The sequence below is a fragment of the Alexandromys fortis genome, unplaced genomic scaffold (assembly GCF_014885135.2).
Source record: "Alexandromys fortis isolate MF-2015 unplaced genomic scaffold, M_Fortis_MF-2015_v1.1 scaffold_36, whole genome shotgun sequence".
Classification (NCBI taxonomy): Eukaryota; Metazoa; Chordata; class Mammalia; order Rodentia; family Cricetidae; genus Alexandromys; species Alexandromys fortis.
In genome coordinates this window covers 9,461,720-9,479,770 of record NW_026067915.1, presented here as the reverse complement: position 1 = coordinate 9,479,770, position 18,051 = coordinate 9,461,720, and the positions used below count along the sequence as shown (strand labels likewise).

Below are 18,051 nucleotides of genomic sequence, written 5' to 3'. Positions count from 1 at the left end.
ATATATGGTCCCAGGCATGATGGTGCACACTTTTAATCCCAACACTCAGGAGGCAAAAGTCAGGCAGATCTCTGTGAGTTCCCACTCTGAGTTCAAAGCCAGCCTGTTCTACAAAGCAAGGGATATAGAGAGAAAAAACTCCTGTCTTAGAAAATCAAAACACAAAACCAAGGGTTGCAGACATAGCTCAGTTTAGAACTCTGATGCAGCATCACATGAATGTTGCTGGGTTCTCTTCTTTGAACAACAGAAAACAAAATGTGTTGGAAGTCAGATCAAGAGCTAAGGAAATGTCTGTCAGGAAATGAAAACTATAGATATTCAAATAGTTGTGGGATGAGAGAGACCACTGCAGGATGGCTGCTTCTTGTCAAAATGGAGGGAGAAAATCTTGTATGCATAGGTTTTAGTGGTTCTCTAGCAGTATTTAAAGAAAAATTACTTTGGGTATGGTGGTGGCAAGCAGATCTTTGAGTTTGAGACCAGCCTGGCCTTGAGAATTTCGTTATAGTCAGAGCTACATAATGGAAAGATAATGTCTCAGCCAAAGATAAAAGAAGAAGAAAAAAAGGAAAATTACCTTTGTTAGTGTATGTTCTTCCCATGAGTGCTCCTGTCTTGGAGGCTTGTATGTTATTCCTTAGGTCCTTTCTGTTGTTTTGTTTTGTTTTTTTTGTTTTTGTTTTGGTTTTTGAGACTCTGCCTGGTCTGGAACTCATCAAGTAGGCTAGGCTAGGCTAACTAGCCAATGAGCCCTGGGAATCCTTATGTCACTGCCTTCCTGAGTGTGTTTTCACAGTACCTCGCCTTTTTCCCCCTTGTCTTTTTGTGTATTGGGTTATGTGTGCATTCATGCTTACACGGAAGTACATGTGTTCCCATGGGGATGGGTATGCCTGTGCATGGAAGTTGTAGGTTGTCAAGTCCTCAGTCACTCCCCACCTTATTTTGCTTTGGTTTATCTGGGGGTGGTTTTCATGTACTGTGGTTTGCTTGTGGAGGTCTGAACTGAACTCAGGTCATTGGCCTTCGTGGCAAGTACCTTTACACACTGAACCATCTCTCTGGCCCTCGACCTTTTTCATTTAAAACTTAGAAAAAATGTTTATGAATATGGATAATTTGCCAGCATGTATGTCTGTGTACTACTTGTATAGTTGGTGCTCATGGCAGCCAGAAGCGTGTGGTTGCAACCCCTGAGTTACAGATAGTTTTACATCTCCATTTGAGTGCTGAGACTCAAGCCCAAGGAAACCAGCCAATACTACTAATTTCAGAGCCATCACTCCAGGTACTTATTTTTAATTTTTTTAAGATTACATTTATTTGTGTGTATGTAAACATATATGTGTGCACATGCCACAGCACACATGTGGAAGTCAGAAGACATATTGTGGGAGTTCTTATTTTCTGCTGTAGGGTTCCTGGGATCAAATTTAGATCATCATCAAGTTTGGAAGCACATGATCATGGCTATTGAACAATCTCACCTGCTTCTCCTTCCCTTTCTTTCCTTGTTTATTCATTGAGACAGTCTTTTACGCTATCTCTTACTGTCTTGAAACTCACTATATCGACCAGGCTGGCCTGATACTCATAGAGGTCTGCTTCCTTCTGCCTCCTGAGTGATGGGATTAAAAGTATTAGGATCGTCCACTTAATAATGAGGGAGGGTCTCAGTAACCCTAGAGGTCTCTGATTCTGGTAGCCTGGCTGGATCCCTCTGTCTTGTTCTCCTCAGCAGAATGATCACAGGTGTGTGTGCTTCTGTGGTCAGATTTTGCTTGGGGATCAAATTCAGGTCGTCATGCTTGTAAGGCAAGCACTTCATAGAATTCTCTCCACCCTGATTACTATTATTTCCTTTGTGTGTTTGCGTGTGTGTTTGCACACACATGCATTTGGAGCCCAGAAGTCAACCTTAGGTGTTATTTGGGTGCTGGACACTGTATTTATTGAGACAGTGTCTCAAATTGGTGTGGCGTTAACCAAGTAGGATAGACTGGTTGGCCAGTGAGCCCCAGGATCTACCTGTTTCTGCCTTTCCAGTGCTAGAATTGTAAGCATCTACTACTGTGTCAGGTTGGTTTTTGTTTTTTTTTTTTTTAAACCAAAAGGCAAACAGCAGGGGCCTGGGTATCCAACTGAGGTCTTTATGCTTACATGCAGGACATCTTGTGTCTGCGTCATCGCTCCAGTTTGTGGTACTATATTTTTACATAAACATACATAAGCTTTTATTGTTACAGAGGAAAGAAGTGCTTCTTTTTATAATAATAAGCTTTTTAAAAATGTATGTTTTGTGGTGGGAGAGATGGTGCAGGGATTAAGAACAATGATTGCTTTTCCAGAGGTCCTGAGTTCAATTTCCAGCAATTACATGATGGCTCACAACCATGTATAATGAGATTTGGCACCTTTCCAGGCCTATAGGCATACATGCAGTTGAGACATAGTGGCACATGACTTTGATCCTAGCACTCAGGTAGAGGCAGGCAGATCTCTTGAGTTCCGGGACAGCCAGAGCAACCATGTCTTGAAAAAAACAACAAAAACTTTTTATTTATGTGTATGTTTATATATGTGATTATGTGTTGTGTGTGTGGTTTCATCATGGAAGCCAGAAGAGGGCATTGGATTCCCTGTAGCTTGAGTCATAGATGGGTGTAAACTGCCTGATGCAGAATATATGTATAGTGTATGTAACATAATATATATCTATAGAGATATATTTTTAAGTGCCTTTTACTCTTCCAGAGGATCTGAATTTGGCTCCCAGCTCCCATATCAATTCATTTGATGCATGTTTTATATAGTTAGGTAGATAGATACATAGATAGTATGGTGTTTTACCTGAATGGATATATGTACCAGGTACATATCTGATAGCCTCTAAGGCTGGAAAATGGCATTGGATATACTAGATTTGGGGTTAACAGTTCTGAGCTGCCATGTGGGTGCTGGTAATTGAACTCAGGTCTTCTGGAAGAGCAGGCAATGCTCTTAATTGCTGAGCTATGTCTCCAGTCCCGTGATAAACTTATTAGAAAATATAGATTTGTTAACAAAGAGTTTTGATATTTAGTACTATTCTGTGAAACTTTGTTTTGTTTTTCAAGATAGGGTTTCCCTTTGTAACAGTCCTAGCTATCCTGGAACTAGCTCTTGTAAACCAGGCTGGCCTCAAACTCACAGGGATTCACCTGCCTCAGCCTCCGGGGTGCTGGGATTAAAGGTGTATACCACCACTGCCCAGCCTGTTCTGTGAAACTCTATAAAAAGGTGTTTATTTACGTGTGTATTCATATCTCTGTGTATGTGTTTGTGTGAGTATGTGGACATGTACTCACTAAGGCTAGAGAGGATGTCAGTGAGCTATCTGACATAGGTGCTGGGATCTGAACACTGGTCCTCATAGCTAAGCACTCTTAACCGTTGAACCATCTTTCCAATGCCCCACCTCCATTTGTTTGAGAAAAAGATCTCATGTAGCCCAGGCTGCTCTCAGGTTTGCTATGTCGGTCAGCTTTCCTAATCATCTTGCCTCTGCTTCCTGATCGCTGGTATTACAGGTATATTGCAGCATGCCTGACTCTTCATGAGACTCTTGAAACATTTGCTAACAGTTTGTTCAGGAAAAGTTTGTTCAAACGGGGCCCAGTCAGGGTCATGATAGATGATGATGGGTAAATTGCAAAATAAATCTTTCCTTATGTGTTCTTCTCTTAGCATCATGTTCAAAGTGTGCTTGCTCAGAGAAGCAAATATTCAAGACCCATCCGCCTGTTGCAGGAGGGAAAAGAAATAGTTTACTTTGGATTCGATCTAGTCCAGAAGCCTTAGTGAGCTCTGTTGTAGAGGGAGTGGGCCTGCTTTTGGTCCCAGCTGCCTGGCTAGCTTCACCCCTGAAATAACCACACAGAAACTGTATTCATTTAAACACTGCCTGGTCCATTATCTCTAGCCTCTTATTGGCTAACTCTCACATTAGTTTAACCCATCTCCATTAATGTGTATCGCCACTTGACTGTGGCTTACTGGCATGAGTCTAACCAGCATCCCTCTCGGGCAGGAGAATCATGAAGTCTGCCACACTGCCCTTCTTTCCAGCATTCAGTTCAGTCTGCTCTACCTATCTTAAGTTCCTCCCTGTCAAAAGACCAAGGCAGTTTCTTTATTCAACCAATGAAAGCATTACATAGACAGAAGAACCTCCTACACCAGAGCTACCTGAGTTTAGTCCTGAGGCAGGAGAGCCTTAAAAGCGAGTTAGACCGGGATTGATAAGATGGTTTAGTAGGTAAAGGAGCTTGTTACCAGGCTGCATGGTCTGAGGTTGATCCCCAGGAACCACAGGGAAAAAGAAGAGAACTGACTCGTGCAGCTTGTCCTCTGTACACCCCCATAACTGTACCCACACGATGCACACAAATGTATAAACACAATGAGTAAGTAAATGTAGTAAAACAGTTTCAAGTGAGGAAGAAGACATTCAGGCCCATAGGGCAGTGAGGGTGGAAGGTAGAAGGTTGCCTTCTTCTATACAAACGTAAGACTGATGTATATGGAAAAAGAAATAAAATATGGACTATTGTGAAATGTCTATTACTGGGGAAAGGAAGCTTGAAGTTTCAGAACTTGAGTGTCAGTGGAGTATATTATATTGTTCTCTTTTTTTTTTTTAAAAAAAAACCTTATTTATTTTATTATGTATACAATATTCTGTCTTTGTATATGCCCACATGCCAGAAGAGGGCACCAGACCCCATTACAGATGGTTGTGAGCCACCATGTGGTTGCTGGGAATTGAACTCAGGACCTTTGGAAGAGCAGGAAGTGCTCTTAACCTCTGAGCCATCTCTCCAGCCCTATATTGTTCTCTTGTTAAGCCTTGTGGATGGGGAAATTAGTCAGTTATTTATGCCTCTTCTTACTTCATGAGTTACTAACTGCAGTAGAGCTGGGGGAATGGTTCCTACATTCTCTTACTCTCTTGCTTAAATTTATTTTAAAATCTATAGTGTTTGCTCTTCAGGGGAATGTAGGTAAAAATCATGTTAAACTCTTCCTCTTGTCATTTTTCTCCCATTTGTGGGTAAATGATGAATTTTTAGGGCTTCTGACTTTTAAAGGTGTCTTTATAATGTGTTTAAAATGACCTGGTTCTATGTTTTGATATTTTTTTAACAGAAAATAATTTGTGTTTAGTTTTTTTTTCCCTTAGGTGGCACCAGACACATGGATAATATCTGAAGACTTAATTCCTAAAATGACCTTTTTCATTTATTCTGGAATAGTTGTATTTTACATACTAATTTTTTTCTTTCATTATTTTTCTTGTTGCTCATGGGGAATGTTTTCAAGATGAGCCTGGTAACACTGAATGTTCTTAGTGAGCCGTCTGATTTCTGTTGTGACTTGATATCAGGTTTCTTTGAATGCTTGAATTTTGCATTTCAGATAGATGGCCTGTATGTTGACATATTTGTGGTTTTAAGTTGGAAATCTTGTTTTTAAAGGTGGGTGAGGATGTCCAACGCGGCATTCGGATGTCCTAAGCAGCCAGTTGAAAGCTGTCCCTGTCTTGCTGCCTGGAAAGGTTATTGTAATTGCTGTGTGCCATGTTCAGTGTCCTTGAGAGAGTTTTCTATCCCACTGGGGGTCAGCTTCCTGTGTCCCATCTTTCTGTGCTTTCTGTTTGTCTTAGAAACTGTAAAATGTTGAACAAGGATGAAATTCCGTGTTCTGATCCTGAATTTGTTTATATACAAAAATTTTACTTTTAGGGAATTAACTACAGTATTAAAGAATATCATTCATGATTCCATTAAAAAAAGGTTTCTTATTATCCCTCAGCTGTTGTTCATATATGTATTACTTTGCTGCCATTCATTTATTCAGCCATTATGGACTTAGTAATAGCAGTATGTGGGCCACTGGAAAAATAGCTCTGAACAAAATTTCCCTTGTGGACAGTACATTCTAGAAATTGTTTAGGTGTACTGTGCTTTCTTAGCACACATATTTCAAATGTTTCCATGCTTTTTACTTTGTCCTTACAGTTACTCTAAATGCCTATATAGTATATTATCTTATTCTTGAACCATAATTTCCTTCTAATATCCTCCACCGGACATTTGGGTGAGTCTTGGTGTGTTGTTGTTTTTAAGAGGCTGGTTGTATTGCTGCGAGCATCTTCATGGATGTAGTCTTAAGTATCTCAGGCTTTGTCCATAGCCTGGATAAGTTCTTTTCTGCCACTTAGTATAATGCAACCCTAGTCAAGTTCCTCAAAATTGCTCAGCATCAGTTTGTAATTCCTCCTCCATACCATTAAATGTGATTGTGGGTATGAAGTACTTGGCATATAACTATTCTAATAAACATTACTTCATCAGTGGGGGTTGGATAGGACCAATGAAAGTTTCTGCATGGTAACTGTGGTTACATAAAAATGCATCCTATTAGCATTCCTGAGGCAGAGGCAGGTGGATTTATGTGAGTTCAAGACCAGCCTGGTTTTCATAATGATTTCCAGAACAGAAAGGACTACAAAGAGAGACCATGTCTCAAAAACAAAACAAAAAACAGGCCGTGGTCGTGCATACCTTCCATACCAGCACTCAGAAGGCAGAGACAAGCAGATCTCTGAGTTCAAGGCCAGCCTGGTCTTCATAGTGAGTTCAGAGCAGCCAGGGCCACACAGAGAAACCCTGTCTCAAGAAAAGAAAAAAATGAAGAGAACATTGTCAGTATTGTATATGTTGGGATCATATGGTGGGATCACACTGTTAGTATTTGCAGATTGGTGCATCTGATTGTGCATATGCTGTTGGGTTGTCTGCTTGTGAAACTAGAACTCCTCCTGTCTTCTGGGGTCCACTAAAACAAAATAAACAGTTGAGTTTTTGGTAGTAGCCAGGACAAGATCCCTTTCCTCAGGGCTTTGATTAATTGCTGTGCTGTTTGATCCTGTTTCTGTTGACACCACTACCTGGTAGAGTGCTGAATTGATGTGGGGTCCTTGTTACCAAGACATCACTTTATCTGCTAGTCTAAGAAAGACTTGAGATTTGAGTTGTCCATTCAAAAGGTGGAAGAAATAAGAAAGACTGAGATTGAAAAAAGTACAGATGAAAAAAGCAGGACACTTCTCCTGTCCCTTCCGAACTGCTGTCTTCTGAGCGTTGCTACGTAAACTGCACAGAGACATGGGATCTGTTTTTGTTGTTGTTTGTTTGTTTTTTTGTTTTTGAGTATTGCAGATCTTTATAAACGCACATCTTTATAGTGATAACCCCAAGTTCTAACCTTAGTGGAGAAGCACAAATGGTATAAGATTTGCTTAGAAATAGAGCAGCGCTAGCAGTGAACAAAATGTCTCTATCTGGAAGATTTACTAACAATTTCTTTACTCCTTTCTTTCCCACTTCCACTCCTCCCCCCCCTTTTTTAAATGCACTTAATTTCATTTTACATTCCAACCACAGTTCTCCTTCCCCCTCCTCCTACCCAGCAACCACATGGTGGCTCACAACCATCTGTAATGAGGTCTGGTGCCCTCTTCTGGCCTGCAGGCATATACACAGACAGAATATTGTGTACGTAATAAATAAATAAATATTTTTAAAAAATAATCTTTATTTTCTGCAGAAATAAAAGCAGAACCTCATTCCCAAAGTAACATATCTTTTGACTTAAATTTTGAAATCAAGATAACTTAAAAATACATATGTTGGTTTAATCTAGCAATTTCTATAATATAAGATTTCTTAGCAGCCAAAAATCTTAAAGATAACACAATATATATAATTCTGAGACTCTGTATTTTCCATCTTTACATGCCTTGTCTACTTAATATTACTTTACTCCTTTTTTTAAAAAATATTTATTATATATGCAATATTCTGTCTGTGTGTATGTCTGCAGGCCAGAAGAGGGCACCAGACCTCATTACAGATGGTTGTGAGCCACCATGTGATTGCTAGGAATTGAACTCAGGACCTTTGGAAGAGCAGGCAATGCTCTTAATCACTGAGCCATCTCTTCAGCCCCCTTTACTCCTTTTTTAAAGACTTTTTTATGACTCTATGCCTTCTCTTCTCTCTCAAGCCTATGTATATTTAGAGGTTTTTGCTTTGATTTTGTTTTTTTGAGACAGAGTTTCTTTGTAGCTATCAAGCCTGTCCTGGAACTAGCTCTTGTAGACCAGGCTGGCCTCAAACTCACAGGGATCTGCCTGCCTCTGCCTCCTGAGTGCTGGGATTAAAGGCATGTGCCGCTACTTCTCGGCTGACCATTAGGTGTTTTAACAGGCAAAAAATCGCAGCTTTACAGAGTCAAATGCAACATAAAAATGCAACACATCTTGACTTCATTACAACAAATTAACATATCTTAAAAAAAATCTACAACAGTGTGCGTTAGCACACCCAACCTTCACTTTAGTTTTTAAACCTGAGCTCTGTTACCGCTAGAATCACAGAGGGAAGCCAAGGCAGGAACTCAAATCTGGCTGTAATCTGTAGATAGAAGCTGATGCAGACGTCACAGAGGTGCTGCTCACTGGTTTGTTCCTTGTGACTTGTTCAGCCTTTTGAAGCTTACAGAACTCAGCACCACCATTAGTGTTAGCTATACTCATAATGAGCTGAGGCTTCCCCATCAGTCACAGATTAAGAAAATGCCTCCAGCCCAGATATGGGGCATTTTCTCAGTGGGATTTCCTCCTCTCAGGTGACTCTAGCTTGTGTCATAAAACAGACCAGCAAAGCTCATCTCTCCTTGGGCCCCAGGATCCTTCATTCTTGCTTTTATACTGCTTTATATTTATAAGATTTATAAAGCTTGCAAGCTAAGCTGTGAACAATTTGAGATGCAGATCTTGTTTTTTTGCTTATTTGTTTGGTTGGTTGCTTGTTTTTTTTTTTTTCTTTTAAGTATATAGATGAATTCTTGTTGCCAAAGGAGATTGAAGATTACCTGCAATTGGATTTACTGTGAGCCTCCATGTGGGTGCTGGAAATTGAACCTCTGGAAGAACAGCCAGTGCTCTTGACCACTGAGCTATCTCTCCAGCACTGAGATCCAGTTTTATTTTTGTTGTTAATTTTTTTTTCTTTTGAGACTGGGTTTCTATGTATAGCCCTGGGTGTCAGGGAACTCACTCTATAGACCAGGCTGACCTGAAACTCAGAGGTTCACCTGCCTCTGCCTCCTGAGTGCTAGGATTCAAGGTGTGCACCACCACTGCTTGCATAAGATCCAGTATTTCTTTACATGTCAATGCTTAATAAAATTGTCTTTAATATCAGGACTCTTGATGTAGAAGCAGGTGGATCTCAGGTGTAAATATTGCTTATTGATGATAACTAAGAAAGGGTTAATAAATGCACAAACTGAAAACTTAAACTGGGTTGTGTGTGGCGCACGCCTTTAATCCTGGTACTTGGAAGGCAGAGGCAGGTGAATCTCTTGAGTTTGAGGCCAGCCTGGTTCACATAATAAGTTCAGGACATCAAGTACTTGTAGAGAGACCCTCAGGGAAAAAAAAGAAAGAAAGAATGAAATGAAATGAAAACATTGAATACTCAACTAGATGGCACATGTTTCCAGATCTTTCCTATATGTATTGGCACAGGATAGGAAAGAAGGTATTCTATGTGGAGTCTCTGCTTTAGCATGAACAAAGCTCTAGTTTCAGTCCCTCACACTACATAAAACCAGGGGTTGTGGTACCAGCCTGTAATTCCAGCACTTAGGAATGTTGGAAGAGCCAATTTATTTTTTTTATTTTTTGCTTTTTGAGACAGAGTTTCTCAGTAGCTATGGAGCCAGTCCTGGGACTTGCTCAGTAGATCAGTTGTGACCTTGAACTCAAAGAGATCTGCCTGTCTCTGCCTCCCCGAGTGCTGGGATTAAATCCATGCACCATCACTGCCAGGTGCAATATAAATTTTAAAAAAATATTATTTTAATCCCGACAGTGGTGGCCCACGTCTTTACTCCCAGTACTTGGGAAGCAGAGACTGGTGGATATCTGTGAGTTTGAGGCCAGTCTGGTCTACTGGGTGAATTGTAGGCCATCCAGGGCTACACACAGAGAAACCCTGTATTGAAAAACAGAACAAATAATTATTTTAATTCTATGTGTGTATGTGTTTGGTTTGCTTGTTAAGACCATGCACTATGTATCTGCTGCCCATGGAGAGCAGAGGAGACAATTGAATCCCCTGAGACTGGAGTTAGAGCTGGTTGTGAGCCACCGTGTAAGTGCTGGGAATCAAGGGTGGGTCTTCTGGAAGAACTAGTGCCCTTGCTGATGACCCATCTCTCCAGCTGCTAGTAGAGACTTCTTTACGAATAGGAGCAAGGTGGAACATGGCAGACAGGATGTGGTAAAGGAATTTTATGGAACTGTTTACAATAGGATTGTCAGGAGAACTTAGTATTCTCATGTAAAGCAGAAAAACTACACATAATCCAAAGTTTGCTGTGGAGGCACACATCTGTCATCCCAGCACTTGAGAGGCTGTCGGTTTGAATGAATGTGGCTCCCAGAGGCTTATGGGGAATGGTATTATTGAAAAGGATTAGGACAGGTGGCCTTATTGGAGGGTGTGTATCACTGGAGGTGGGCTTTGAGGGTTCAGAAGCTCAAGCCAGGCTCAGCAGCTCACTCTTTGTTCCTACTGCCTGCTGATCCAGATGTAGAACTCTACAGTCCCTTGTCTGCCTTTTGTGCCCTCATTCTTCCCACCATAATGACATTGGACTAAATTCCGAATTGTAAGTCAGTCCCAATGAAATGTTTTCCTTTGTAATAGTTGTTGTGGTCACAATCCCTAACTAAGACCCAGTTGGTACCTGAAGCTGGGGAATTGTTGCCATAGGACTGGCCATGTTTTTGGCTGGAGGAATATGGAGTAATTTGGGACTTTGGACTAGAAAAACAGTTGGAGACTTTAAGCAGGGCTTATTGGGCCATACTAGTAGGAGCATGGAAGACAGAGTGATTTGAACTGTAGGGTCCCGCTCAAGAGGTTTCAGAGGAGAAGAATATTAATATGTGGCCTAGAGATCATTCCTGTAATATTTGAGAGAAAGAGGATGTCCATATTGCTTAAGACATCGCAGAGGTCAGCCACCTTGCAAGGGTACAGCTTGAGAGACAGAGTAAGGAAGCCTGAAGTATCTTCCTTAGATTTTGGCAGCACTTGAAGAAAGACAGAAAAAAGAAAAGGAAAAAGTAACATCTTTCTGAGCCAACTGAACTGCAGGTCTAATGGTATTGACTGCCTAAGGTTTTTTAGTGAACACTTCCTGAATGTCTTTTGTGAGTTTTGTTTTAGGCAGAGAGTCTTGTAGCCCAAGCTGGATTCAAATTTAGGCAGCCAAGGGTAATGTTGAATTTCTTACCATTCTGCCTCTACTTCGCCAATGCTACAGGCTTGTGTGCCTGTAAGCCTGATATTATACATGCCTGAGAATTGAACCCAGGTGTCTAGCACACTAAGCAAGCACTACCAACTGAGCTACTTTCTTAGCCATCTTCTGTTGTTTTAACATTCAAACATGTTGAAAGAGAAGGGAATGAAAATAGTTTGACTTTTACATTAGGATAATTTAAAGCTTTGAATTTCTTTCCCCTCCTTTAAAAAAAAAAAGAATAGTAAGAAAGGAGGTTTAAATAATAGTCTTTGTACTTCTGCTTCATATTTTTGCTTAATTTTTTCATACACTATATTTTGATCATGTTCTTTCCTATATTTCTACTTCTGCAATGGTAGATCCACTGCAGATACTTGGGAAATTTTAAGTGGCTTTTCTTGACTTCAACATACATGACTCCGTCCTTTTGTCCTCTCGCTGGGATTCTCAGCTCTCCTTTGGCCTTCATTAGGATTACTAGTCCTGTGACAAAACACCATGACCAAAAGCAAGTTGGGGAGGAAAGATTTATTTGGCTTATACTTCTTATCTCACTGTTCATCATCAAAGGAGGTCAGGACAGGAACCTGACGAGGCAGGAGCTGATGCAGAGGCCATAGAGATGCCACTTACTGGGTTGCTCAACCTGCTTTCTTACAGAACCCAGGACTACCAGCCCAGGGATGGCACCACCCACAATGGGCTGGGCCCTCCCCCATCAATCACTAATTAAGAAAATGCCTACAGCCTGATCTTATGGTGCCATTTTTTTTTTTAATTAAAATTTCCTCCTTTCAGGTAACTCCATCTAGTGTATTAAGTTTCCATAAGACCAGCCAGTAGGCTATATATTTTTACTGTCTTCAGAAGCAGTCTCTGGTCTCGTTTCTGGATCAGAGTGCTGGGACAGCCTTGGAGACTGCTTGCATTCAATAGCTTATAGGGTTCTAGTTACTAGAGAGTAAAGCAGGCGGGTGGTAATAGCATGAGAACAGTGCTGGTCCCTGTTGTGAATGCTTAGGTATGGCAGAAAAGGAAACATTATTTGAAAGGGGCAGGAGCAAGTCTGCTTTAAAAGAGCTTCTAGTCTGTTTCTTCTGTTTACAAAGTTTCATGTAGCAGAAAAAGTTCTGTGACTGGAGCCTATCAAAGGGGATTGATTGCTAAGACAGTAGAAGCTCTGTTTTTCATAGTTGCTGTTGGAATTTGTGACTCTTCTTAGAGTATGTTAGCCTTTGAAACCCTTTCTGGAGGAGAGGCAAAGGGCTGGTTAGTATTCGTGTGCTCTGCTTTAGCCAGCTGAAAGAGGCAAGACACGGAAGTCCTTTTTAGATGAGATGGATTGTGGCAGCACTTGAAGAAAGACAGAAAAAAGAAAAGGAAAAAGTAACATCTTTCTGAGCCAACTGACTCAAGTTTTTAGTCCTGCTGTGTTCACTTCATTTTCTTTCTTTTTTTTTTTTCAACCACAGTTCTCTCCAACCTACCCCTCCTCCTGCCCTTCTGCATCCCATTCATTTTCTGCAGTTCTTTTTACTGTGGTTGCTGGACATGACCTTCATTTGCGAATAGCAGCTATGTGTATGTCATTTCTCAGAAGTCTGTCAGCATTTTAGAAGGCTCTACCCACCTTTTGTACCGAGTACTGTGAGGAATTATTCACTCATGGACGTTTGTTTGGGTGGGAGCTGGGTCTAAGTTGATGTGAGAGCTGGGTAATGAATAAATGAGCTTCAGGGAGTGTCCATGGTTTTAGAAAATGCCTTCAAGGTGAGGGATGTAGTTCAGTTAGTAAAGTACTTAGCTGGTGTGCACAGATCCCTCAGTTTGATCCTCAGTATCACACAAGGACTGCTAACACACACCTGTAATCTCAGCACTTGGGAGCTGGAGGCAGGAGCATCAGTAATTCTACAGAGCAAGAGGCCAGCCTGGGCTACATGAAAACAAACAAAACTCTCCTGGTAAAGGAATAGTAACTTTCCTATTTTCTCCTTTTTTGAATGAAATCTTTTTGGTTTTTCTGTGTTATAGCACCAACTTTCCTGGAACTAGCTCTTGTAGATCAGGCTGGCCTCGAACTCATAGAGATCCTCCTGTTTAGTGACATCTTTGGCGTTTTTTTATTTGTGTGTGTGTGTTCTTTTTGGTTTGGGATTTTTGTTTGATTGTATTTTGATATTTTTTTTTGTATGAGATCATAGTTGTCATGAATGATTTTGGTTAGGCCAGTTAGCAATCTTCAAATTTGTGTGTATTATCAGATTTTGAAAACATGTTTAAATATCGATGCCCCAATTTACTACAAGTCCTCTCTTTGGATTTGTAAAGAAAAGCGAGTGAGAGCAGCGTTGTCAGCCTAAGAGCTAATCTTTTGAGGCTGAGACTATGTAGGTGTGAAGTATGGGGGAGCTGACATAACCAGTGGGGCACCTCTGCCCTGCTTCTGCTGACTCGCCCGATGCTAGGCTGCTGTTCATTTCCTTAGTCTCTGCCTTAGCCTTGTTTCTTCTCTTACTTTATTACTTTATCTCCCTCTTACTTTTCCATTTGCCTAAGACCCACATCCATTCATCTTGATCTTTTTAAACTAGTTTTCTCTTTCTACCCCAGGCCCAGAAGCCAGCTCACCTTTTCTTCATCTGGGCTGTTTAGTGACCTCTGTTTTGTTAACAAATATGATTGGACCACAGAGTGGTTTGATTGGATGAGGCATGAAGACCTACTGGTGTAGCCTTAAAAGATGTCAGGCAGTTGGCAAGTAAGAATTCTAAATAAAAATTGAAACTACCACCTGTATTTTTTCAGGCCGTTGATGCTCACTGCCATCGGCTGCATCCTCCCTATGGCACTGGTAAGTGTGGGAAGGGCTGGCAACAGTTATGGTGGGCTGCTGGATTCATCCTTTCTTGGGGAAATTTTTTAATTGCAAGTTTTGTTACCTACTTGTCTTTGAGGCTAGACAGTTTGGACAGCTATAGGTAACGCTAGGAAAGGAAGATAGAACTGACCATGGTCATGGGTTTTCTTGAGGTATTATCAGGAGCAGAAATTACTTAGTGCGTGCCTTACTTCATCCTCACTGCTGTTGTGTTCTATATGTTAATACTTCGAATACAAAACGTATCCTATCCAAGTGCTCTAGGATGTCACCAAATACTTTTCAATTTTGAGAAATTCCTTCTAAGAATTTATTCCAAAGATACTTGACTCTTAAGGGAGGTCCTGAATGTCCATTGTGCTTTCCATTTCCTTAAGGAACAAGCTTTACCTCCCGTGATGGTTTTAGTTCATTGTAGGCAAGGGATGCAAACGTTTACTCGAGTAACTAAAATTTTTGTGTTTTGTTTTGTTTTTTTCGAGACAGTTTCTTAGTAGCTTTGGAGCCTGTCCTGAAAGTAGCTCTGCAGACCAGGCTGGCCTCGAACTCACAGAGATCTGCCTGCCTCTGCCTCCCAAGTGCTGGGATTAAAGGTGTGTGCAACCACTACCTGGCTATTGACCTGAATTCTTTTTGTTTGTTTGTTTGTTTTTTGTTTTTTCGAGACAGGGTTTCTCTGTGGCTTTGGAGCCTGTCCTGGAACTAGCTCTGCAGACCAGGCTGGTCTCCAACTCACAGAGATCCACCTGCCTCTGCCTCCCAAGTGCTGGGATTAAAGGCGGGCGCCACCATGGCCCGGCTTTGACCTGAATTCTTTACTAAAAGAAAACAAAGGATCCTGGAAACCACCACCTGGCCAAGTAACCAAAGGTTCCTGTCCTGGAACTAGCTCTTGTAGACCAGGTTGGCCTCGAACTCACTGAGATCCGCCTGCCTCTGCCTCCCAAGTGCTGGGATTAAAGGCGTGCGCCACCACCGCCTGGCTAAAGTAACCAAATTTTTTTTTTTAATTGAGAATAGGAAAAAAAGTTTCCGCCTCCTCCCAGCCTCCCATTTCCCTCCCCCTCCCCAAGTAACCAAATTTTTAATAATGACTTGCTTAAATTTTTGAGGGGGTTAGGATTTGGTCGGAGCTTGGAAAGAAATTAGTTATTTACTAACAGACTTGAAGTGGACTTGGAATTTGAGATTGAAAAAGAATTTCACTGGAGTATTCTCTTTTAAGAACCTAGTGATGAACATACAGGAAACAAAATTAAAACCTAGACTAGGGCAGTGAATCAGAATTTCTATGCCCAGAACCAAACTGCTCTTGGACTTGCCTTCTCTAACACTGTGAACTGAAGCTTACTGCTTCAGAAGTGTTACTGTTGTGCACTGCTATCTTGCTGTGACGAGATCGCCCATGACACGGAAACTGGGGATGGCTTACAGTTTCATAGGTTAAGTCCATTATTGTCATGGTGGGAAGCATGGTGGCAATCAGGCATTCACAGGCCACAGGAGGAGAGAGACTTTGGGCTTGTAATGGGCTTTTTGAAAGCTCAAAGCCCACCCCCAGTAATATACTTTCTCCATAAGAGGCCACGTTTTATGTTTGGGTTTCTCTACAATATGAGAAACCATACTAAGGTGTCATAGCATTAGGAAGGAACATCTTAGGAAATGCTGAGGCTGTAGGCTTCTGTGCTGTTAGTCATGTTTGGAACCACTTGCTGGTAAATAGCCACTTAAGTGTTTGTACAGATGTCATTACATCTTAGTGAGGAAACTAAACAATGCATCTCCCTTTGGTCTCTGCGCTGCCTTCTCTGGCCTTGCTTGTGAAGCAGGAATAAAATTGAGTGGAATGTTTACAGTTTTTTAAAATAAGAAGGAAAAACTTGACTCTCCTACTGCCTCCCACTTCACTAGGCGCCTATAACACAGTGTTACCAAGTGAAAGTCTGTGTCAATTCCCTTTACAGACACAGGCCACAAAGGATGGTAGATGTTTGCGCTGCTCAGAAACAGTCCTTCCTGACGTGGGTAGCTAGATGTTTTCAAAAGTAGAGATCTGGAGCTGCTGGATTGGATTAAGGCTGTAGGTAATGTAGGGTATCGTGTAGGATAAATGACTACAGAAGGGTCCTCACTTCCTTCAAGTGGCCTGGATTCCAGGCCAGCCTAGTTTACATAGACCCTCTCTCAAAAAATACAAATAAATGGGGGCTGGGGAGATGGCTCAGAGGTTAAGAGCACTGGCTGCTCTTCCAGAGATCCTGAGTTCAATTCCCAGCATGATGTCTCATGGCCATCTTAATAGGACCTAATGCTCTCTTCGGGTGTGCTGGTGCACACGCAGAGCACTTTTACATAAAAGGTACTCACAGACAGGCATTGAATTAAACAAGTGACCTGTGGCGACATTAAGCGGGGTGGTGGTGGCACACGCCTTTAATCCCAGCACTCAGGAGGCAGAGGCAGGCAGATCTCTGAGTTTAAGACCAGTCTACAGAGGGAGTTCCAGGACAGCCAGAGAAACTGTTGTTTGGTGGCCAGGGTATTGGGGGGGGGGGGGGGAACGACTCTAAGCAGCTAGATATGTGGTTATGTGAACTGATGTATGGGCATGTTTACTATGTTCTGAGGTAGCAGCCCACTACCAGGTCCTCTTTCCCTGTATGGGGATCATCAGTGTAAGTAGTTTCTAGTAACACAGTTGCCACTCTCCTAACTTCCAAAATTACAGAAATTTTGAGACATATGGGTATGTTTTATTCTTTCCCTGATCATGTGTGTGGTGTATGTGTGAGTCACCTGTGAGATGTGAAGACAGCTGTAGGAGTAGGCTATTTCCTTCCATATGGTTTCCAGGGATTGGCTTCAGTTAATGAAGCTTGCATAGCAATCAGTTACTTTCAAAAATACCTCATGGGCCCAATTATTTTTATAAGTTACCATTTTGTTTTTGAGACAAGGTCCCATGTTGCCCAGGCTGGTGTTGAATGATTTTGAACTCCTGATCCTCCAATCCCCTGCTGGTATTCTAGGCGTGCACTATGGCGTTTTGTTTGTTTGTTTGTTTGTTTAATCAACTTTATTGAAGCTATTTTGTTTTTGGTATTTTTTGTGGGGTTTTGTTTTTTTTTTTTTTTTTTTTTTTGAGACAGGGTTTCTCTGTATAGCCCTAGCTGTCTTGTGGAACCTACTCTGTAGACCAGGCTGGCCTCAAACTCAGAGATCCACCTACCTCTTCCTCTGGAGTGGTGCTGCAATTAAAGGCGTGAGCCACCACCGTCTGACTCAATTTTTTAAAATATGGACTTTATATGAAGCCCTAGCTGATTTGGTACTCACTTATGTAGTTCAAACTAGCCTCAAACTGATAGGATTCCCCTGCCTCAGCCTCTTAAGTACTATGACTGTAGATGTGTGCTATCATGCCTAGCATTGCTTTATAGAAACTTTCATGTAGGAATAAGTTCATCCAGTTTTAAATTTTTCCATTAAATGTTTTTTTGTTCATTTGTTTCTGAGACAGGGTTTCTCTATGTAGTTTTAGTGCCTGTCCTGGAACTAGCTCTTGTAGACTAGGCTGTACTAACCCACAGAGATAGGCCTGCCTCTGCCACCCGAGTGCTGGGATATATCTATCTGTTTAGCAATTATCCTTAACCTGGCATTGTTTGTTTGTTTGAGAACATGTTTATTGTGTAGACCAGCCTATCCTTGAACTCACAAAGATTGGCCTGCCTCTG

At 41.4% G+C, this 18,051-nt stretch overlaps 1 protein-coding gene across 6 annotated transcripts in view; it reads left to right on the top strand.

Annotated features, from left to right (window-relative positions):
• Nucleotides 1–18,051, top strand: part of Arih2 (ariadne RBR E3 ubiquitin protein ligase 2) — a 56,985-nt gene that overhangs the window by 12,692 nt on the left and 26,242 nt on the right. Inside the window, exon 2 of one of the 6 annotated variants that reach the window (XM_050139373.1) lies at nt 14,239–14,284. The exons of the other annotated variants lie outside the window; for them this stretch is intronic. Coding sequence (XP_049995330.1) covers nt 14,246–14,284 — 39 coding nt within the window. The 5' untranslated portion in view covers nt 14,239–14,245. The remainder of the gene's footprint in view (nt 1–14,238; nt 14,285–18,051) is intronic. 6 annotated transcript variants of the gene reach the window in all.